The sequence below is a fragment of the Amblyraja radiata genome, chromosome 33, assembly GCF_010909765.2.
Source record: "Amblyraja radiata isolate CabotCenter1 chromosome 33, sAmbRad1.1.pri, whole genome shotgun sequence".
Taxonomy (NCBI): Eukaryota; Metazoa; Chordata; class Chondrichthyes; order Rajiformes; family Rajidae; genus Amblyraja; species Amblyraja radiata.
In genome coordinates this window covers 11,405,420-11,427,786 of record NC_045988.1, presented here as the reverse complement: position 1 = coordinate 11,427,786, position 22,367 = coordinate 11,405,420, and the positions used below count along the sequence as shown (strand labels likewise).

General features: G+C 43.9%; 1 protein-coding gene across 1 annotated transcript in view; it reads left to right on the top strand.

The window, feature by feature from the left end:
• Window positions 1-22,367, top strand: part of LOC116991162 — a 37,488-nt gene that overhangs the window by 5,526 nt on the left and 9,595 nt on the right. The window contains exons 2-4 of the mRNA XM_033049531.1: window positions 3,232-3,310; window positions 9,183-9,270; window positions 10,842-11,019. Coding sequence (XP_032905422.1) covers window positions 3,232-3,310; window positions 9,183-9,270; window positions 10,842-11,019 — 345 coding nt within the window. The remainder of the gene's footprint in view (window positions 1-3,231; window positions 3,311-9,182; window positions 9,271-10,841; window positions 11,020-22,367) is intronic.

Below are 22,367 nucleotides of genomic sequence, written 5' to 3'. Positions count from 1 at the left end.
GGTGAGACTTTCCATTCTAGAACATCCAAGATGTTCTCGTTCTTTCCTAAATGGGTGTGTCCCCCCCCCCCCCCCCCACCCACAACCACTGTCATAGATGGATCCCTCACCTGCATCTCCTCTGTCTCGCAGTTCTGCTCTTGCTCCCCCTCCCTGCAGAAGGAAGAAGGATAGTTCCCCTGGTTCCCCATCAGCCTCCACATCCAATACATCATATTGTGACATTTCTGCCACCTCCATCATGATCCCTCCACCAGTCACAAGTTCCCGGCTCCACCCCTTTCCCCCTTCTACAGAGACCGCTCTGCCTGTAACTCCTTGGTTCACTCTTACCTTCGCCCCCAAACCACCCCTTCACCAGGTAGTTTCCCTTGCAACCACAAGCCATGTAACACCTTCTAACTCCTCCTTCGACTCCATCCAGGGATCCTGGCAATCTTTCCAGGCGAGGCGGTGGTTCACATGCATCTCCACTCATCTACTACATTTGGTTTTCCCGATGTGACATCCTGTACATCAGCAAGACTAAGTGTAGATTGAGCAAGCGTTTCGCTGAACACTTGCACTCAGTCTGCCAAGGCCCACTAAATCTCCTGGTTGCCACCATTTTAGCTCCCCTTCCTATTTCCATGCCGACCTTTCTGTCCTAGGTCCCACCATTGCCAGAGAGAGGCCACATGCATACTGGAGCAACTGCATCTCGTATTCCCTTAAGTATCGTGAAACCCAACAGTATGGACATTGACATTTCCAATTTTGGGTAACCTCTATCTAAATCCACCTTCCCTCCCCTGCTCCCCACCAGTACGTCCTCTCCTGCCTGTTGAAAACCTCCTTCGCCTGTGTCTACTCTTTGTCCGGCCTCTCCCCTTCTCCACCTTTCTTTTCCACCCCAACCCAAAATAATCAGTCTGAAGAAGGGTCTCGACCAGAAACATCACCTAACCATGTTCCCCAGTGATGCTGCATGACCCGCTGAGTTAGTCCAGCGTTTTGTATTCTTTTGTGTATTAACTGACATCTGCAGTTCTTTGCCTCTATATTCAGTTTCGATTTTTAGATTAACAGCAACAATGGGTTTGTAGTTTGATTTTATAAATTGCTTAAAGTGCCCTGGGTTAATTTACAGTGTTAATGACCCCATATGAATATAACATGGTACAGCTGGGTTTGCTTCCTATTAGTTTCATGGCATTACCTATGTCAATGGTGTAACAAGACTCTAATCTATGCATAAGTTATGCTTTTGTGTCCCATGACTTGCTTTCTTTCAAGCGCTTCCAGGATTTTAGTGTGTGCAGTTCAAATTGCTCTTGTGACATTGGTATCAAATTCTTTGCAACTGTTGAGGGAATTCGGGTAATTTCACCTTATTTTCTAAATGACGTGGTTCATTGTTGGTGTCAAAGTTGCTGTTTGTGGAAACTTTAGTTTAGAGATGGAGATACAGCACAGAAAGAGGTCCCTTTAGCCCAGTGAATCCATGCAGCTACTGATCACTGTTCACACTAGTTCTGTTATCCCACTTTCTCATCCATTCCCAACACTAGGGGCAATTTTAGAGGCCAATTCACCTACAAATCCGCACGTCTTGGGGATATGGGAGCAAACCCATGTGGTCACGGGGAGAACATGTAAACTCCATACAACCAGCATCCGAGGTCAGGATTGAACCTGGATCTCTGGTGCTGTGAGGTAGCAACTTTACCAACTGTGCCACTGTGTCGACCTTGCCGTGTTTAACCGGCTGCTGGTTTTCATTTGTTAAACCAGTGACCGCATTTTAAGCGTGACGTTATTTACTCTCCCATGCTTTGGGGCATTTTGAAACAGATGTTGAATGTGCTGTAGAAAATACATGTTTTTCTTTACAAAATAAAGCCTGGGATTCGAGCAATAATTGTTCGGCACGGACTTGTAGGGCCGAGATGGCCTGTTTCCGTGCTGTAATTGTTATATGGTTATATGGTATGGTTATATGGATGTATTGGCATTTCTGAAAACTCTTCATTTTGATGGTTTAAAAATGTTGCAGAAACTGATATTTTACAATGAGGTGCAGGCTGCTTGCTTTGAATGGGGTTATTTTTTTGTTCTGCTACCCAGTTCTTCACGGAGGCTTACTCAAGTGAGGCTTAAGACTTGTTGTTCAGGTTGCCATGGTGTTATGCATCTTTATTTTCTGGAACAATAATCTTTTGCTTATTTGACCCAAATGTTAAAAGACTAAATTAATTCCGTAACTGGCTGGACCATCTGTTTGAGTAATCCTCTACTGAGGATAATGCCCAAGTCTTGTGTGATGCTAATTGTTCAAGAAACATCCTATGTTGAACCAACAAAGACTAAATATTCCTTTACGCTTGCTTATGAATCCCAGGCCTATTTCACAAAGGGTCTCGACCCGAAACGTCACCCATTCCTTCGCTCCATAGATGCGGCCTCAACTGCTGATGTGTCTCCAGCTTTTTGTCTACCACATATTACTAATACCACTTTGCCATAACTGGCCAAGACATTGCCTGACGGTGAGAGGGGCTTTCCCAGTCGGATCCATCCTGTATCTTTGGAATCTTACTAACTATAAGAAGGGCTGCAATGGAGAGGAGACGTTTTCCCACCTCTTCACAGAGTGTGGATTTGCAAAGAAGATCTGGAGAATGATGCAAGGGTCCTTGCCATGGTTTATCCCAAACAGCTCTGTATCGGAGAACACCTCTTCCCAGGGATATATTCGGAGATGGCCATCCAATGCTGCTGGAAGACAATCCATGAAAGACACTCTTTGGTGCCTTTCTGCCCCGAAACCTGTTGGTCTTCCAACACAGGCCATTGTCTATCAAGGAATGTTGCCGACTGGCATATTCCAGACTGCAGGAGTACGTACTGAAGGATGCACTGAAGCCCGGTGCAGCCAACACCAAGGTTCTGCGAGGGAGGACCACAATCTAGGTTGCTGCTGGACATTGAGGGGCAGTCCAGTGGGATACCCCACAAACAAGGGAAGGGATTATCACTCCAGGGAGTAACTCGAGTGGCAAGAGAGATTTGTTTTGTTTCAAGATATGTGCAAACACTACTCAGTGTGACACAAACGTTTGTATGAGATGCTGAGAGTATCTGAAGACTTTTTGCACAGTTTTTATGTTGTATACATTTTTTATTTTGAATAAAGTTGTTTTTTGGAAATTAAAAAAAATCCATATTACCAACAAACTTTTTTTCCAGCAGGTACATCTTTCCATGAGGATTGTTCTATAATTTGCCTGCTTGCGATGTGTTTGGATCACAAAGGGTGCATGGACTACAGGTACTTGCTGGTGCTTGCTTTATTGAATTACACACCTGCACCAGGTTAACAAACTGACTTGGGGAAGTAAATTGAGTGTTCTTAACCTTGGGCAAAACAGGTTGCATAAGAGTGGGCTCCCATAACTTCAAAAGTCCAAACTACATTCTGATGTTTGATCCTATGAATGGCAGAACTGGTTTCCCCTCTCTCACTTCTAAAAACAGTTCTCTGGCATTAATCTTGTGCTTTTGGCTCCATTCATTGCCGTGGTGAGGTTTTTTTGTGCGTATTTTCTGACTTGAGGGCAAAATCTATTTATGGACGTCTGTCCAAAAAAACAAAATAACCTGTTTGTTATTCAGATGGCTTTGCACTGTTTTGAGTGTTTGAATTGTGAAAGGACCCAGAGATTGAGGGTGTCCTTTGACAATTCAAGAGATTCAAGAGACATTTATTGTCACATGCACCTATTGGTACAGTGAAATTTGGGGTCACCATACAGCCATACGAATAAAAAAAAGAACAAAACACGATAGTATTTTGACATAAACATCCCCTGCACAGATAATCAAAGTTTCCTACTGTGAGGGAAGGCCCAAAGTTCAGTCATCCTCCTCTTTGATGTTCTTTGATGTACACTCGTGGTTGGAGCCTCCCGAGCCCTCCGCCGTCGCCACTACGGATGGCCCGGTGCTCAGGCCCTCTCAGGATGATGGAACTCCGACGTTAGAATGGGAGAACAATCTCAGCAGCTTGGACCTCCGAATCAGCCACTTCCTACTGGAGTCCGCGGCTCCCGAAGTCCACAGGCCACGCCGAGCGGAGACCCACGCTGGCGGCCCTCGGCAAAGGGCCCCAGGGCACCGCGATGTTGAAGTCAGCGCCACCCGTGCTGGAAGCTCTTCAAACCACAGCCCCGCGAGGTTGTTGCAGCAGGCCCAGCACTCGGAGCTTCCAATGGCGATCCCAGGTGAGGCGTCGCCCGCTCCATGATGTATCCAGCGCTGCGCTGCCGCTGCTGGAGTTCTGGTCCGGTCCCCGGCAGGAAAGGCCGCGCCAATCCAGTTGGTAGGCCGCGAGGAGGGGGGAGAGGACGCGACTTGGAGAATAGTCACATCCTCACCAGGAGGCGACTGGGAGACGGTTTTCCCCCTTACCTATGGTTTTGGATGTGCGGTTCTAATTGGTGTGTGCGTAGCCAACATTGGGATCACAAATTTGCAAATTGGAACCTCCAGGAAGAACCTGCAAGAATCCTTCAAGCTCTCCATGAACCACACTGGAAACGCACGGAGGTTTGGGACCCGGGAAGATAGATTCAGCAGGCCAAGAGTGGAAATGGGTTAAAGAAGGATCTCGACCCAAAACGTCACCCATTCCTCTCCAGAGATGCTGCAGTCCCACTGAGTTACTCCAGCATTTTGTGTCTATCTTCAGTTGAAACAAGCTTCTGCAGTTCCTTCCTATATGCTGCAGATTTTTAGAATTAGAATTAGAATTACCTTTATTGTCATTCAGACCTTACGGTCTGAACGAAATTTCGTGCCTGCAGTCATACATACAATAATACAATAATAAACAACAATAAACACAAATTAACATCCACCACAGTGAGTCCTCCAAGCACCTCCTCACTGTGGTGGAGGCAAAAATCTTAGGGCTGCAGTCTCTTCCCTCCTCTTCTCCCTCTGCGCTGATGCGATACCCCACCGGGCGATGGTACAAACAGTCCCGCGGCTCACCGAACCCCGCAAACGGGCCGGCTCAAACACCGCGGCCCGGGGTGGTCGAAGCTGCCGCCCTCCAGCGGCAGCTTCAACCACTTAGGATGTGATTTCGACCACTTCGACCCTTAGGATGTGATTTCAATGGTTTTCCTTACTTCCTGCACCTAACCCAACTGTATTAATAACTTTTAGAGCCGGCAGAGAGAACAAATAGTTAAAACGGTTAGAAATAAAAGTAAGAGCACTTGTAACCTGATTGTTGAGGTCCCTTGACAGATTTGGGAACAGTCTCGGCCACCAATAATTAACTGTTGTTGACACTAATGGATAAAACTTTTCCAATTATATCTGTCATGAAACATAATGTTTTGAAATATGCTGATAGTTTGTTTTGAAGGATATAGAAGAAATTTACAAATATGATGAGAGCAATTTTCCTCTCTTCCCAAGGATTTGTGTTTTTTCAATTAATTCAACGCTTGATAGATAAATTGTGAGGTGTCAATTATCTATCCAAACCCTTCACTCAAGCACGCAGGTCTGAACAAACACTTGTACTGTTTATCCAAGGACATGATGAAACAACATAGTCAAGCATCAACGCTGAATATTTTTCTTGGATTCAAAACCATCAGCTGCTGAATTCTCCCTTTTATAATGTTCGTCATGCTGTACAGCAGAAAAACAGGCACGCTGTTCACGCCAACCAAATCCGCACACTGGGCTAATCTCATTTTCTTGCATTTCATCACTATTGCTCTCAACCCTTCCTATACATATCTGTCCAAATGTCTTTTAAAAGTTATAATTGTTACCGCTTCCATAGCTTCCTCTGGCAGCTCATTCCAAATATAGGCTACCTTCTGAGTGGAAAAAGTTGGCCCTCCAGTCCAACTTAAATTTCTTCCCTCTCTTCTTGAACTGCCCCCTCCAGTTTTATAATCCTCTACTCTGGTAATAAGACTGAGCATTAACCTTATCTACACTCCCCATGATCGGGCACTTCTCAATATGGTCGCCCCTTGGCCCCCCCCTACACGCTTAAGAAAACTGGAGCCAACTATCAATAAAAAGACAGATGGCAGAACGCAGCCAGTCAAGCAGCATTTGTGGGAGAAAAGGAACTGTTGACATTTCGGATTAAGATCCTGAATCGGAACTAAGTGAAGCAGAAAAATAATCAGTGTAAAGAGGGGGAGGGCGGCAGGGTGAAGGATGAGATGGGGTCAGTGGGTGACTAGGAAGGGTGAAGGTGATGGGTAGGTTGATGGGGGAGGAATGGAGATTGAAGTAGATGGGTGAGCTGGCTCCATTTTTTTTTTTTTTCTCTTGTCTGCTTCCACCTATTGCCCAGCTGCCTCTGCCCCTCAACACCAACCCTTCCCCTACTCTCTGCCTGGCTTCATCTGCTCATCACTCCTCAGTCAACCTGTCATTACTGACCCCTCCTTCCCTTCTCCCTCCCCTTTTGACACTATCTCCCCTCACCACTCTGTCCTGATGCACAATCTTGACCTGAAACGTCCACTCCTTTTCCCCCTCCAGGTGCTGCTTGACCTGTTGAGTTCCTCCTGTTTTTTTTGCTCCAGGTTCCAGCATCTGCAGTCTCTTGCATCTCGAGCCAACAGTCAAGTCAGAACAGATCGGCAATGATTTCAAGCCAAAGCAAAGAACATGAACAAGTTGATACCAGTCTTTAGGAATAGTTTAGTTTATTATCACGTGTACCGAGGTACAGTGAAAAGTTTGTCTTGCATGCTAACCACACACACACACACACACACACACACACACACACACACACACACACACACACACACACACACACACACACACACACACACACACACACACACACACACACACACACACACAGGTTTTCCTTGGTCCTGTAAACTCCAATGAGCCAATCAAAATACCCGGTCAGCGACCGAGATTGCCTACGGCTGCCCATGACTGCCTGAAACTAAATAGTGACCCCAATCCACTGCACTACAAGTCAAAAAGAACCATGCTGATCAAATTTTACTCGCAAAATTTTTTTCAACATGCTGAAATATTTTCTGCGACCAAGCTCAGTCCACGAGCATTCGGGAACTTCCCTCGAGCATGAAGGAGAGTTCCAGCGACCTTGTGCCGACCATGCTGCGAGTTTGAAGTTTGAAGACACTCTTCTAAACTCGCAGATTAGGTCGCCCAAGTGGGACAGCCCCTTTAGAATCCATCCCTAATTGCCCCTGAACTGTGGAGTCAGTAAGGAGTGGATCAACTTCAGTGCTTCTGGAATCAGAAATAACCAGAAATAAACCAGACTGGAGAGGGAGAGTAGGCTTCTTTCCCTGGCGGTCATAAGGACATAAGGGATAGGAGTAGAGTTAGGTCATTCGATCCATCAAGTCTACTCTGCCATTTAATCATGGCTGATCTACCTCTCCCTCTCAACCCCATTCTCCTGCCTTCTCCCCATAACCTCTGACATCCATACTATTCACAAATCTATCTCTGCCTTACAAATATCCATTGACTTGGCCTCCACAGCCTTCTGTGGCAAAGAATTCCGTAGATTCACCACCCTCCAAATAAATTCCTCCTCATCCCCTACCTAAAAAAACTTTAATCCTTTAATTCTGAGGCTATGACCTCCAGTCCTAGACCCTTCCACTAGTGAGCGGACATTAGTGAATCAGATTGGTCGGCATGGACGAGTTGGGCCGAACGACCTGTTTTGATTCTCTATCAGATGGGTTATTGCAACAATCCAGCCGTTTTATGTTTACAGGCACTGATGCTACTTTCCATATTTATTTGATTACTTGAGCTTAAATGCCCAGCTACCACGTTGGGAATTTTACTCATTTCCCTGGATCATATAGAGTTTAGTTTAGAGATACAGTGCGGAAACAGGCCCTTTGGCGCATCGAGTCTGCACAGACCAGCGATTAACATGAGGCACACTAGGGACAATTTTACACTTATACCAAGCCAATGTACCTACAATCCGGTACGTCTTTCTTTGGAGTGGGAGGAAGATCTCAAAGAAAACCCACGCAGTCGCGGGGAGAATGACAGCACCAGTCGTCGGGATCAAACCTGGGTCTCTGGTGCTGGAAGGCAGCAACTCTACTGCTGAGCCACCATGCCACCCATTTTTGTATGGGGAATTGACACTGTATACATTATTGCTCCTATCATTCACAAGCCAAAACTCTTTCAAGCAAAGATTGAGGGTATGTTTACATCATTTGTGAATGTCTGCATTGAAGATGATCACAGGAAGTGCGGAAAAACATGCAGCAGATCTGTTTTCCTGCCTATAGGTGCTGCCTGACCTGAGTATTCTTGCCATTCTCAGTTTTGTATTTCTGATTTCCAGCACCTGTCAAAGATGAATTTATTTTGCACTACATCTCAAACCTGCTAATTTTCCTGAAATGCTGATATTATTTCTATCTATTTTTAAAATGATTAAATTTCATCGCATATTTGAAAATATGGTGTCCATTAAAGTCAATCAAAAATAGTGTACATTTGTGAAAACCATATTCTACAACGTTGCCAGAGGAAGTAGTAGAGGCAGGAACAATAACAACATTTAAAAAACATTTGGGCGGGTACCTTCCCCGACTAGTTCCTCCTGCAACATATTCCATATACCCACCATTCTCCGGGTGAAAAGATTGCCCCTCGGGTTCTTGCTAAATCTTTGCCCTCTCGCAAACCTAGGCTCTCTAGTTTTTGATTTCTCCAATGCTATGAAAAAGACCTTGTGCATTTTTTTCACCCTATCCACCTTGTGATTTTATACACCTCTAAGATCACAATTAAATCTCCTGTGTTCCAAGGTGTTAAGTCCTATCCCGTCCAACCTCTCCCTACAGCTCAAACCTTTTAGTCCTGCAACATCTTTGTAAATCTTCTCTGCACCCTTTCCAGCATAATGGCATCTTTCCTATAGCAGATTGACCAAAACTGAACACAAGACTCCAGGCGAATCTTATTGAAGGAGTATAGGGAGATCATGGGAATATGCTATTGCAATAGAGGATCTGCTATATTTTTAAATGATCTTCGAAGGGCTGAATGGCCTGTTCCTGAATGTATTTTACTATGCTCTTGGATGTGATTTTGTTTCTGATTTCCCAAGGTCTTTTTAACTCCCACAGTTGCCAGGAGCTCTCAAGTGGAGAAATGCAACGTCTATCAGGAATGAAGCAATCGGAAATGGGAATGGAACCTCTGTCCAACTGCACGGTGAGTCCTAGTCTAAAGTGCTGGGTGGGTCTGGGCATGCAGGGTGAATCATTCACACTACCAGACAGTAGCCACCTCCAGCAAGATAGTCTAAGCAACCACCCTTGATCTTAAAAGACATATCACTGCAATAACCCCCACTATCAACATTCTGGACAAACCACAAAAGTACCAAGGTTGTAATTTTAAATATAGAGCAGGTCCGAGATGAGGGAAAATTGGCTCTCCTCTGGTGAGTGACTCACTCCTGATTCCTAAAGCCTTTAAATCGAGGCAGAGAGTTCTCACACTGGCCCCTTCACGTCCCTCAAAGCTTACAAAACCGTAGTGGAAGCAACATCCTCAATCTCAACACACAAGAAAAAGTTAAATATCATATTTCAAAGTTTTTCAGTACCTGCCACACAACATAAGACTCTAACATGCATCAAATACTCATTCATGATAAGAAACAACCTGTAGCAGTGAATCAACAACCAGCCTGAAATTGGTTCATGACCTTGCTCAATGGTACTGAATGGCTCCCTGACACCGTTGAATGGTAATATGGTAACTTGTACCACAAATGGAGAAATGTGCTTCAAAGTCACTTCCGAACCCTTCCACACTTACACCACACCTTTATCCTTAAATCAAATTGAAACTGACTTCATAGAGCGTTATCTGATCTGTGATTTATTGCCAACTGACGCATCAGACTGGCAGGTGTTGTGCAATCAGTTCTTCTTGATCACCAGCATAAAAAAGATAAACAGACTGCCAGAAGAACACTGCATGCCAGTCAGTATCTGTGGAGAGAAATGGGTAGGCAATGGATTGGCATCCTTCTTCAGACTGAAACCAGTATCTGTGGAGAGAAATGGGCATGCGATGGGTTGGAACCCTTCTTCAGACAGATACCAGTATCCACAGTTTCGTGTCAGCAAATAATACTGATCGATAAATCTGTATTTTATCGGGGAATCTATTCTATACACACAGTATGTACCTGAACTGCTGTTTTTGCATGTTTTAGTTAATTGTTATTACTTAAACTGACCCAAAGCAGGTGGGTGTCTAAGGCTTGAATGTAATCGCGTGTTTAGGATGTTTCTCGGCAATGTTTCAGTTTAGTTTATTGTCACGTGTACCAAGGTACAGTGAAAAGCTTTTGTTGCGTGCTAACCAGTTGGTAATATCACTGCAGAAACCCACACTATTAACATTCTGGACTAACTTAGACAATACATGATTACAATCAATCCATTTACAATGTCTGGATACATAAGGGAACAATGTGTAGTACAAGGTAATGCCAGCAAAGACCGATCAACGATAGTCCGAGGGTCATCAAAGAGGTAGATAGTAGTTCAGCACAGTTCTCTGGTTGTGGTGAAATTGTCCCTGAATCTGGTGGTGTGCGTTTTCACACTTCTATACCTTTTGCCTGATGGGAGAGGGGAGAAGAGGGATTGGCCAGGGTGCGACTCGTCCTTGATTATGCTGCCGGCCTTGCCGAGGCAGTGTGAGGTGTAAATGGTTAAAACAAAAAGTTATGTAAAGTCGCCCTTTTCTTTGTTCCTGTCTTTCAGGATCTTGACAGGTGGCTACATGGATGTTGCGTAAAAATTCCTAACATTTCGGCTGAATGTTTATTGCAACAGATTTCTAGGAATAAAAAGAACGTATGTTTGTACCAGAAGAAGTGTCATCAGAATCCAAGCCCACGGATTTCTACGAAACACTGCCTGAGACTGGCACATCAGCATTGTAAAGGCGAGTTATAAATTGCTGACTGCTACAAAGAAGCAGGAAAGGCTTTTTTTTTAACTCAGTCACAGTGCTTGTGATAATCCATTTTACAGTCTTGTCTGAATTTCTATGGTGTTGCTGAAAGTACTATCATTTGCACAAGGCAGAGTTAACAACAGAATATATTTTATTGAAGGCAGCTATTTGAAGGCAGCAATATGTGTGTATATATACCCATTATATCCGGTACAATTTTTAAAATTTTTTTTCTTTGAATTGGAAGAATCAGCAATGGTTGACGCGCTTTGTGTGAGAGGCTAATAAAGATTTTTTTCCACGCAAATTCAATATTATAATGGAACAATTACATAATCGATATGAAACCCATTGAGTTACTCCAACACTTTGTGTCCTTTTGTGTAAATCAGCATCTATAATTCCTTGTTTCTGCGTACCTAACCGGGTGAGGACATGGGAGGCCACAGTAACGCAGTGGTAGAGTTGCTGCCTTACAGAGCTTCAGCGCCAGTGACCCTAGTTCAATACCGACTAGGGGTGCTGTCTGTACAGAGTTCGTACGTTCTCCCCGTGATCGCATGAGTTTTTCCTCCGAGATCTTCGGTTTTCCTACCACACTCCAAAGACGTACAGGTATGTAGGTTAATTGGCTTGGTGCATGCGTGTGAATTGTCCATACTAGTAGGATAGTGTTAATGTGCGGGGATCGCTAGTCAGTGCAGACTCGGTGGGCTGAAGGGCCTGTTTCTCTAAAAATAAAAAATAAAAATAAATCTTATGCAACCATTCTGCGTGATATTGCTCCCTTGCAGCTGTGATTCTGAATTGAGTGATATTAAGTAGTGTCCATAGAGTTAAGACGCCCATTGTCAAGATCCAGGATGAGAAGCTTTTCACTACAGCACATTAGACTGAATTCAACAAATTACGCCTTCAGAACTATTCAAGATTTAAAGTCAAAGTATGGTCACAAAAACAAAGATTTTTTTAGATACTTGCAATTAAGAGACTACTGTACAAAAGAGATAAGGCCAGAACTAGATGAAACTTCAAATAATGTGATCAAGGTGATTGTGGATGCATACAAACAGAAGGGGTCTCGGGTCATCTCTGCTTTCTACCAAGCTCTGGTGGGAAGCGGGGGAGAATCAACGCTCTCCATAAAAACAAAATGGGAAGCAGAATTAAAGATTCAAATAACAGAAGAAGAATGGTATCAAATGTGTGAAACACAATGTTCATCCACAAGCTCACTAGTATGGAGAGAATTTTGCTGGAAGAATCTATCTCGCTTTTTTATAACGCCCAAAATAAAAAGCAGACAACTTGCTGTCCAACAACACTGCTGGAGGCTGTGTGGGAGTACGGAGGCGCATATTTTCTGGAACTGCGTAAAGATAAGGCCTGGGAAAATGTAAAAAATATCTTGGGTTATAAAATCCCAAATACCTGCCCTGTGATGTATCTGGGGCGTATTAAAGATATTGTAAAAATAGAAGATACATATTTGATTAAAGTTTTGCTTGCAGCAAGTAAGAAAACCATTACCAGGCAGTGGCTTAATGAAAAAAGTCCAAAACAGGAACAGTGGTTAGAAATTGTGCGAGACATCTTTAATATGGAGAAATTGACATATTCCATAGCCAAGGAGAATTAATTTGAGAAGATCTGGAAAAAATGGACCGTTTATTTGAGCCATGACACCAATTAGATAAATGCCGAGCTAGATATGGGAAGATTGTGTTATATAGAACTAGATGGTATGTGTGTATGAATATTGAATTATCTCCAGATAACTAATCAATGTAATGTTTTTTCTTTTTTAATTACAATTTTTTATTTATTTACTTTTATTTTTTCCCCTATCTACTTTTTTTTTTTGGATCTCTGTTTTTCTTATTTTGTTTTATTTATGGTGATGATGTTGCACTGTTTTATATATATCTCTGAAAAATCAATTAAAATTTAAGTGAAAAAAAAAAAGAACTATTCAGATATCCTTGATTGGAAGTTACAATTGTTTGTGAATATACCTGTTCCTGAGACTGAATGTTCAATAACTAAAAACTGGAAAATTTAAATCGGTCTGCATAAATTAACCCAAACTTAAAGATACTGCATAGAAACTGGCCCTTCATCCCACCATGTCTGCGCCGACCAACGATCACCCCTTAACACTAGCACTATCCTTCACACTGGGGACAATTTAACCAAACCAAAATTGGACAGTATCCTGTTTTTACACACCTCTGCAACTAGTGATGAGGGAAAACTACATTCATTCTTCGGATTTTCTCAGTCAAATTTCCACTCAACATTTTACAAATCAATGAACGTGTTTTAGTTCTCAATTTTTAGCTTCATTGATCAAATTGCAATGGGCTTTCTATTTTAACACCGTCATAAGTGACAGGAGTAGAATTAGGCCATTCGGCCCATCGTCTACTCTGCCATTCAATCATGGTTGATCTATCCAGTGGCGGACTGGCCAGGGTGTCAGCTTGCCCGATGGCAAGTGGGCCCCTGATGAAGTGGGCCCCCTATATCAAGTGGGCTCCCTTTGTCTCCTGGCAACCAATATTTTGAGACTCAGTCTGCCACTGGATCTATCTCTCCCTTGTCCTATTCTCCTGCCTTCTCCCCATAACCTCTGACACCCGTACAAATCAAGAAACTATCTTTCTCGGCCTTAAATAAATGCGCTGGCCATATGTTCCACTGTGAAAGCTAGCATAGCTGGCATGGTGGAAAATAATTCCATTGAATACCTAAAGTTTATAACAAAGAAGCTGGTTCAACTAGTTCATGGCGTGATGATTTTCCAGTTACAGTCAATGTTTGTGACTTGCTTGGGTTTACTTAATTAAAAAATCAGATTGCAATCAAGAAATTTGTCATCAACAATGCTGCCTTCAGGTGTAATGCAAGAGACAAATAGAAACAATGTCATACTTTTGTGTGTGTTCCCAACACCTTGAAGCAAACAGAAATGATTTGTAGCAGCTGCTTACAGGTTCCAATCGATGAACATCCTTCATGTTAACTCAATGCCAGCAGAGGTTGAGTGCATTAAAGATGTTTGACAACTTCAGAATTGTAAAGTACCTGTTTGTGGTCTGTTTACCCAAACACCCTGTCAGCTGTCCAAGATCACACAGCACAACGCCCACAGTGATATAAAAAACTGGTTTATTTCTCTGAACATTAAAGTCAGTCCTTTTATTCTCCCTTAGAAGCTGCTGACGAATATATCTGGACGATAAAACACTCCCCCACACTTTATCTTGGTAGCATAGTGTCATGGAGACATAGAGTTATACAGAACAGAAACAGGCCCCGATGGCACACTATATTCGTGTTGGCCTTCAAGAACTTGCATGCTAATCCCATTTCTTAATACTCAACCCGTAACCTTCAGGACCTCGATGTTGCAAGTGTTTGAGTCACTGCCAGAGTTTCTGCCTACACCATGCCATTGAGCAGTGAATTCCACATGTCAATAACCTCCTGGATAAAAAAAAAAAAATCTTCCTCCAGTCCCCACTATAGCTTCTACCTCTTATGTTAATCCGAAACCCTTTGGGATAGACACTTTCGCTCAAGAGAAAGGTTTCACGTCATCTACCATACCAATCACCTGCATTATTTTGTACACATCTTGATCAAGTCATCTCCACCACCTTGCTCCAGCACAGAATTATTTTGTTTCTGAAATAGAAAGTGATGGAAACACACCGAAGGTCAATGTAACCACAATAGCCGCCTCGCCAACAGTCTGTCTCGTCCCCTCTTTCTTTGGTGTTTTTTAGTATGTGTTAAATGTATGTTTTAGAGGTCTTTAGCGTGTTTTATGTGGAGGGGGGGGGGGAAGGGTTGGGGGAAAAATTTATTAATCTCTTACTTTGCGGAGATGCGATTTAAAAAAAAATTCCGTATCATATCTCCGTGCGCACTGCGGCCTAACATTGAGGAGCTGGCGGCCTCTGTTGGAGACCGAATTCGGGAGCTCCAACCACGGGGGGGGGGGGCTGCAGGACATACCAGCGTGAAGCTGGCAATCCCTGTCGGCAATCAACCTTGAAGCTCCAACCGTGGGAGCCTGTGGACCTTAACGTCGTGGAGCTCGCGGTCTCTGGTTAGAGACCGATTTCAGGAGCTCCAAACCCCACATGCGGGAGCTCCGACCACCCCGACACGGAGGCTTCGATCGCCAGCTGTAGTTTGACAGCCTCGACCGCGGGAGAATAAAGAGGAAGAAGATTAGACTTTATTGCCTTCCATCACAGTGTTAACATCATTGTTAACTTTTATGTAGTGGTGTCTCTTGTTGCTTTTTTTAAGTATAGCCGTATAGTAATTCGAGTTTCACTGTACCTTAATTGGTACACGTGACAATTAAATTACCTTTGAACCTTAAAGAGTTCACGCCTTGGGTCAAACATATTTCTGTTAATACTTGTGTTTAAGAAGGAACTGCAGATGCTGGGAAATCAAAGGTACACAAAAATGCTGGAGAAACTCAGCGGGTGCAGCAGCATCTAAGGGGCGAAGGAAATGGGCAACGTTTCGTCCCGAAACGTTGCCCATTTCCTTCGCCCCATAGATGCTGCTGCACCCGCTGAGTTTCTCCAGCATTTTTGTGTACCTTCTGATAATACTTGTTTACTCCTCCTAATTATTGATCTGTGCACTAAAGATATATGACTTGGGGATGATCTTTAGATTCAGAGGAAAGATAAATATTATGTGAAGTAGTCAGTGTTGATGTATTTTGGGAGCAGCTGCCTTGGGTTAGTTATAGAGTCATATAACGATGAAACAGGCCCTTCCACCTTACTTGCCCACGCTGATCAACACTAGTCCTACCTGTTTGTGTTTGGCCCATATCTTTCTAAATATCCTAGACGTACCTTCCCATATATTTTAACTGTTGTGACAGTATCTGCCTCAACTAGCAGCTCATTCCATAACACCTACCACCCTTTGTGTATTTTAAATTATCTCTCGGGTTCCTATTAAATCTTCCCCCTCTCCTTAGACCTATGTCCCCTGGTTCATGATTCCCCTACTTTGGGTAAAAGACTGTGCATTTACCCTATCTATTCCTCTCATGATCTTATGCACCTCTAAGATCACCCTTCATCCTCCTGGGCTCCATGGATAAAGTCCTATCCTGCTCAACATCTCACTATAGCTCAGTCCTCGAGTCTTCTTCAGACTGGTTGTAGTTGGGGTGAGAAAGCTGGAAAAGAGGTTGGGGTGGGACAAAGCCTTTATATTAGCGAGGCCAAGTGTAGACCAGGCAACCATTTCGCCGAACACTTGCGCTCGGTCCACCTAGGCCTGCCGGATCTCCCGGTTGTTAACCATTTTAACTCCCCTTCCCCTTCCCATGGTAACTTTTTCTGTCCCAACCTCTTCCATTGAGAGTGAGGCCACGACCAAACTGGAGGAGAGAAACCTTATCTTCTGCTTAGATAACTGTATGAGCATTGATTTATCCAATTTTTGGTGTTAAACCCACCTTTTTTCATTCCTCTCTTCCCTATGCCCCACACGGGTGCACACCCACTACACCCACCATCCTATCTCCCTTTCCCCTTCCTTCCCCATCCCCTTCCACCTATATCCCTCCCTCAGCTTTATATTTCACTCTCTTCTCTTTTTATCTGATACCCCTCTGTGTCCATTTCATCTCTAGCCTTTGTCCACCCATCTGCTTAACTGCCCCACCCATATCCACCCATCACTTGACGGGTAAAGTCAAAGACCAGGATTTTGATGCATCAAGCATTTGTCTCCCAACCTGAAAGCCAACAGAATTGAAATGCTGTATTTACAAAAGATAAGTTCGAAGTGTTCATGTCGAGCAGGAGCAAATTCTGCTGGTAAATAGTAAGATTAAACGAGAACTTACCAGTTTGAAGTTTGATCTTTATTTTATGAGGAGTAACGTTGAGGGAATACGTGAAGAACCCCGCCAGGACGTATGCGTGTCATTCTTCAAAGCAGCGGTGTGAAATCACAGATAACTGTAATGACTAAACATAGTAAGATTAGAGAAGAGATACCAGTTGAGTATATGATCAAGGGTGGGAGCGGAGGGCACGTATTCCCTCAACGTTACTCCTCATAAAATAAAGATCAAACCTCAAACTGGTAAGTTCTCGTTTAATCTTACTATTTTACTTCGGAGTCACGTGAGTGACTACGTGAAGATTTTAAAGCTCTGTGATTTCATGCCGTGGAAACGAGTCCATGCATCACATCTGCCTTGATTATGGGGAGAATAGTGTTAACATCATTAGATATCAATATGATATTAAAATAACAAAATTTTAGTAACACCAATTATAGCCCCTATTTATGGGGTAAAATCATATTACAGAACTTAAAAGTGTTTCTGCAAATGTTCCAGGTTCAATAACTGGTTTATTATAAAATCGTTGGAACGTTCTTTCCGTTGACCATCCTGCAGTCTTGAGGATTTGGTCCATAGGAACATCCAACTGTATTGCTGCTGATGTAGCTGCAGCCCTGGTGGAGTGAGATTTAAAAATGTTAGTATCTACTCCCGCCATTTTTAGGACCTGTTTTAGCCATCTTGAGATGGTCTGGACTGTCACTTTTTTGTGTGGCTGTTTGTGGCTGATTAACAGTGCCATTTCTTTGCCTCTGATGATTCTTGTATGTTCCATATATAATAGTAAGTGAGTTACTATGCAGAGACGATCATCCGTCGGGTAGGCCCGGAACTCTATTTTTTGCCCTGCTGATCCCTGTCTGTTCTGTTTAATTAATTCATGGATATGAAAAGTCAAATTCCCAGATGAAATAGTCAAGTTGTCCAGCCTTAGTTTTTGTAGTGACTGGACCCTTTGTGCCATGACCAAAGCCATCAGCATGACCGTTTTCATCGTTAGTGTCTGTAGGGACAGAGCTGTAGGTGGAGACCAGTTTCTCAACATGGTCAATTGAATGCTCACATCCCAAATTTGGGTGTACCTGGTTCTTGGGGGATTAGTATTGAAAATGCCCCTCATGAGTTTGGTTACCAGGGGGTGAATCCCTACAGAATGCCGTTCTGTTCCTTGCCACAGGTAGTTTGACAGAGCACTTCTGGCGCAGTTGATGGCACTATAGCTGAGGCCCTCATCATAGTGGAGGCTTGCCAGAAATTCCAGAACAGACGGAATGTTGTTTGATCTGTGGTTGAGGTTGTTGTCGTGAGAGTACTTCCCCCATTTCTTGATGTGCACCAAGTACTGTTTTTTGGTGGACTGTCTGTGGGCCGATGCAATCATATCCATTGTTCGGTCCGTCAGTCCCAGGTGTTGTAGTGGCGCTTTCAAATTCTACAAATTAATAGGTTTGTATGTTTATGACAGGGGTGACTTTCCTGTGTTACCGGATGGACCAGTAAACTTGGTCTATGATGGATGGTGATGCATGGTTCTAATACCATGTCTAGTATCACCGGGAACCATGGTTGAGTAGGCCAATCGGGTATATCAAAATACCAGACGCAGAGTCTTGTTGTATTTTCCTTAATACCCGACTGATGAGGCAGAATGGAGGGAATGCATAAATAAACAATTTCCCCCAATGCAGCGAAAATGCATCTGTTGCTGCTGCCCCAGGGTCTGGTTCCCATGAAACATAATTTGATAACTGGTGATTGAGCCTGGATGCGAAAAGATCGATATCTGGTGTTCCATACCGTGCTGTAATTTCAGCAAATACATTTTTATCCAACATCCATTCAGTGTTTTCATTGAATTTGCGTGACCTGGTGTCTGCCACTAAATTTAGTTTACCTGGTAAGTAGGTAGCTGATATCCAAATATTTCTCTGGATACACCATTGCCAAATTGTGTTGGCCAGATTGTCACATGATGTCGATTTATTTCCACCCATATGGTTGATATATGCTACCACGGTGGTGTTGTCAATTTGTAGTCTAACATGCTGGTGATTTAACCCAGAGCAATATGACTTAAGGCCATGGAATGCACTTAACATTTCCAGGTAGTTTATGCCCAGTGTTTTTAATAATGATGCCTCCTGTGCATTCCATCTCCCTCCACAGCTGGAGATGGAATTGGTAGCTCCCCAACCAAGTGCACTGGCATCAGTTTGTAGTACCATAGACGGGTTGCTGATAATTAGTGGATTGGAACAATACTTGATGTTGTGTTCCCACCATTTTAGTTCCATTATTGCCTCTGTTGGTAGCTTCATTGGTCTGTCAAAATGGCCACCATTAATTTTGAGTGCTCTTATTTTTGCTCTCTGTAAATTTCAATAGTGTAAAGGTCCAAATTGTGAGGCTGGAAATGCAGCCACTATTTTCCCAATTATTCTAGCTACCAGTCTAATGGATGGTTTGGTGATGTCAATGATTTCGCTGCAAGCCTCTTTTAAGGCTGTTACCTTTTCTTTCGGCAAAGTCACTGACATGAGAACTGAGTTAATGGTGAACCCCAGATAATCCATTTTTGTTGAAGGCGTTAATTTAGACTTAATGGATGGATGATAAAGCCCAGTTCTTCAAACAATTGTTTTGTGGCTGTTACTGCTTGTTCAGTCAATTCCAAAGTTTTGCCAACAATAAATATGTCATCTAGATATGCCATTACCAAGTGTTTTTGTTTTCGCAGTAACGCTAGGGCTGGTTTCAAAATGTTTGTGAATAACCTGGGGGCTGATGTCAGCCCATTAGGTAGTGCCCTGTATTGCCAGATCTGACCCATCCAATTGAATTTTAAATAACATCTGTGGTCACCTCTTATGGGTACTGTATAGTAAGCATCTTTTAAATCGATGCTTGCCATGTAGTAGCCTTCGGAAATCAATTGCTTAGCAGTAACAAAGGTTTCCATCTTGAAATGAATATATTGTACAAAGGTATTTAAAGTAGTCAAATCGATGATGATGCGGCAACCACCATCTTTCTTGTTTTTTATAAAGATATTGGACACGAATTCCTGTGATTCGTGTTGGGTGTGTTCAATTACTCCTTTTTTATATAGCCGCTGTAGTTCAGCATGTGCTTTAGATTTTTCTATACCTGTGAGCACGAACATTCGGTTCGGTACATGCTGTACTGGAGGGTTATGTTTTTGTATAAATTCTATGGTATTACCCTGAATACTGCTTAGAATGTAAGTGTCGGTAGTTATCTTATTCCATGCATCCAAATAATATCGTAATCTCCCACCAACTTTCATGCTCCCTTTAATTCTTAAGGAACCAGACCCACCTACCACTGGTAACCATGGAGGTAGGTGTGTTATTTCTTCAGCATCCTCCGTGGACGTTGAGGCGCTGTTGTCTGGGTCTGTTGTTGGGTTTGTATTGAAGGTTTGCGCATTTTCCAGGACGGTCGGTCTGGGCCATGGCTTAAAAAATGCCGATGTTGGGTGTTCCTGGTTTTTGCGCTAGCTCCGGTTTGTATTGGCCGACTGGGGGGTCCGTAGGGGTGATATTTTTGGCCGTAGTAGCTTTTGGTTGCTGGTTTTATGAGCCCCTGTGTTTTTGCCTCTTCATCAAGTTCTTTGACTTGTTTTGGTAAATCCCCTCCAAATAGTAGTATTGGCGGTTTGGAGGTTCCAGGTTTACAGAGGCCGGCAAATTTGGGGTCTAAAGCTGGTTGGATAGCACTTTTCCTGATGTTGTTCAACTCATATTGTGAGTTGCAGAGTAAAGCCAGTGCATCTTGGTGGTCTTGGGTCATGTTTTGTTCCTTCAATGTGCGGGCAAAAGCTGTAATTCCTGCCGTTAGGACTTTTAGGACTTTCTGAATTTTCAAGTCCCTGGTTCTAATTGATGTCCCCACATGTTTCCAGATGCACTGGTTTACACTGGGAACATTTAGCGACTTGCAGTTCCCTGGAGGTAAATGTCGTGCCATGGTGTCTGATAGTGCCTGTGCCTGCAGTTGGTTAAATGACATATAGTCAATGCTTGCCGCTATTTTCGGCTCCAGGTCTTGGCCAGTTTGGTCTGGTTGGATAAACTGGGACACCATGTCCAGCATGTTTTCTGTCACCCCAGGCATACTGGGGGTATGTGCACTGCCCTCTTCAGGGTCAGCCCAGAATGGATCCTCCGTGCTCTCCTCTGATAAGGGAGAGACACTGTGCAGCCCCACAAGGGGTACTGCTGTGGGGCTTACTAATTGCCCACTGTGGCTAGCCTCCATCTCCATCATGGAGGCTAGCCTGCCACTTTGGAGTATTTCCTCCAGCAGCCGCTCCAACTGGCTCTTATGCTCTCGGGCATAGGCCATTCGCGGCTGCTCCTGATCCTGCAGCCGCTCCAACCGGCTCCAATGCTCACGGGCACAGGCCGCTCGCGGCTGCTCCCCATCCTGCAGCCGCTCCAACCGGCCCCGGTGCTCACGGGCACTGGCCGCTCGCGGCTGCTCATCATCCTGCAGCCGCTCCAACCGGCTCCATTGCTCACGGGCACTGGCCGCTCGCGGCTGCTCGTCATCCTGCAGCCGCTCCAACCGGCTCCATTGCTCACGGGCACTGGCCGCTCGCGGCTGCTCATCATCCTGCAGCCGCTCCAACCGGCCCCGGTGCTCACGGGCACTGGCCGCTCGCGGCTGCTCAAAGTCAGACTCATTCTGGCTGGCATTCGGTCCGTTTTTTACTTCGCTTTCCCGCCCGGCTTCGCCGGTGCGGGAGCGAAGTCTGGCACAGCTGTTCCCATTTCGGGAGATTGGCGTGCCGTCGGCTGCTGCTGTTGCTGCTGGCTGTCCGCAACTCCGCGGTTCTCCCCCGCCAGATTTTTCGCAGCCTTCTTTCTCGTGGATCTGTCCATCTTTCCACCTGCAAGGTAAGTGGAAAAACGCAGAGTCTCCTTACCTGCTGTTCCCGGCTTTTAAATTCTGCCGCTAAAGGGGAACGTCCTTCCCCCTGCTGTGACTCGTTGCAATGCGTGTAGCGATATGACACGCATGTGTCCTAGCGGGGTTCTTCACGTAGTCACTCACGTGACTCCGAAGTAAAATCACTGATGTGTTTCAATCGGTTCAATCTAATCCAACCTGTGACAAGCTGTTGTATGAAACGAAATGGTATTAAGTCCTGAACTGTTAAGTGAAAATGAAAGATATATTTCAGAGTTTGGGCAAGTGGAAGTCTTTGTTGAAATGCAACTGTTTCTGATGTGACATCAGTACGTATTTATTTTAAAGAAATTTTAAACTTAGTGCCATTTTTTTTCATGTTATCAAATGTGCTGCATCATTTGGAAAATATACATGGTAAATGTTTAAAATGAATTATTTAACATTGCGAGTGATTCTCTCATGAATTTACCTTAGATTACTAGAAAGA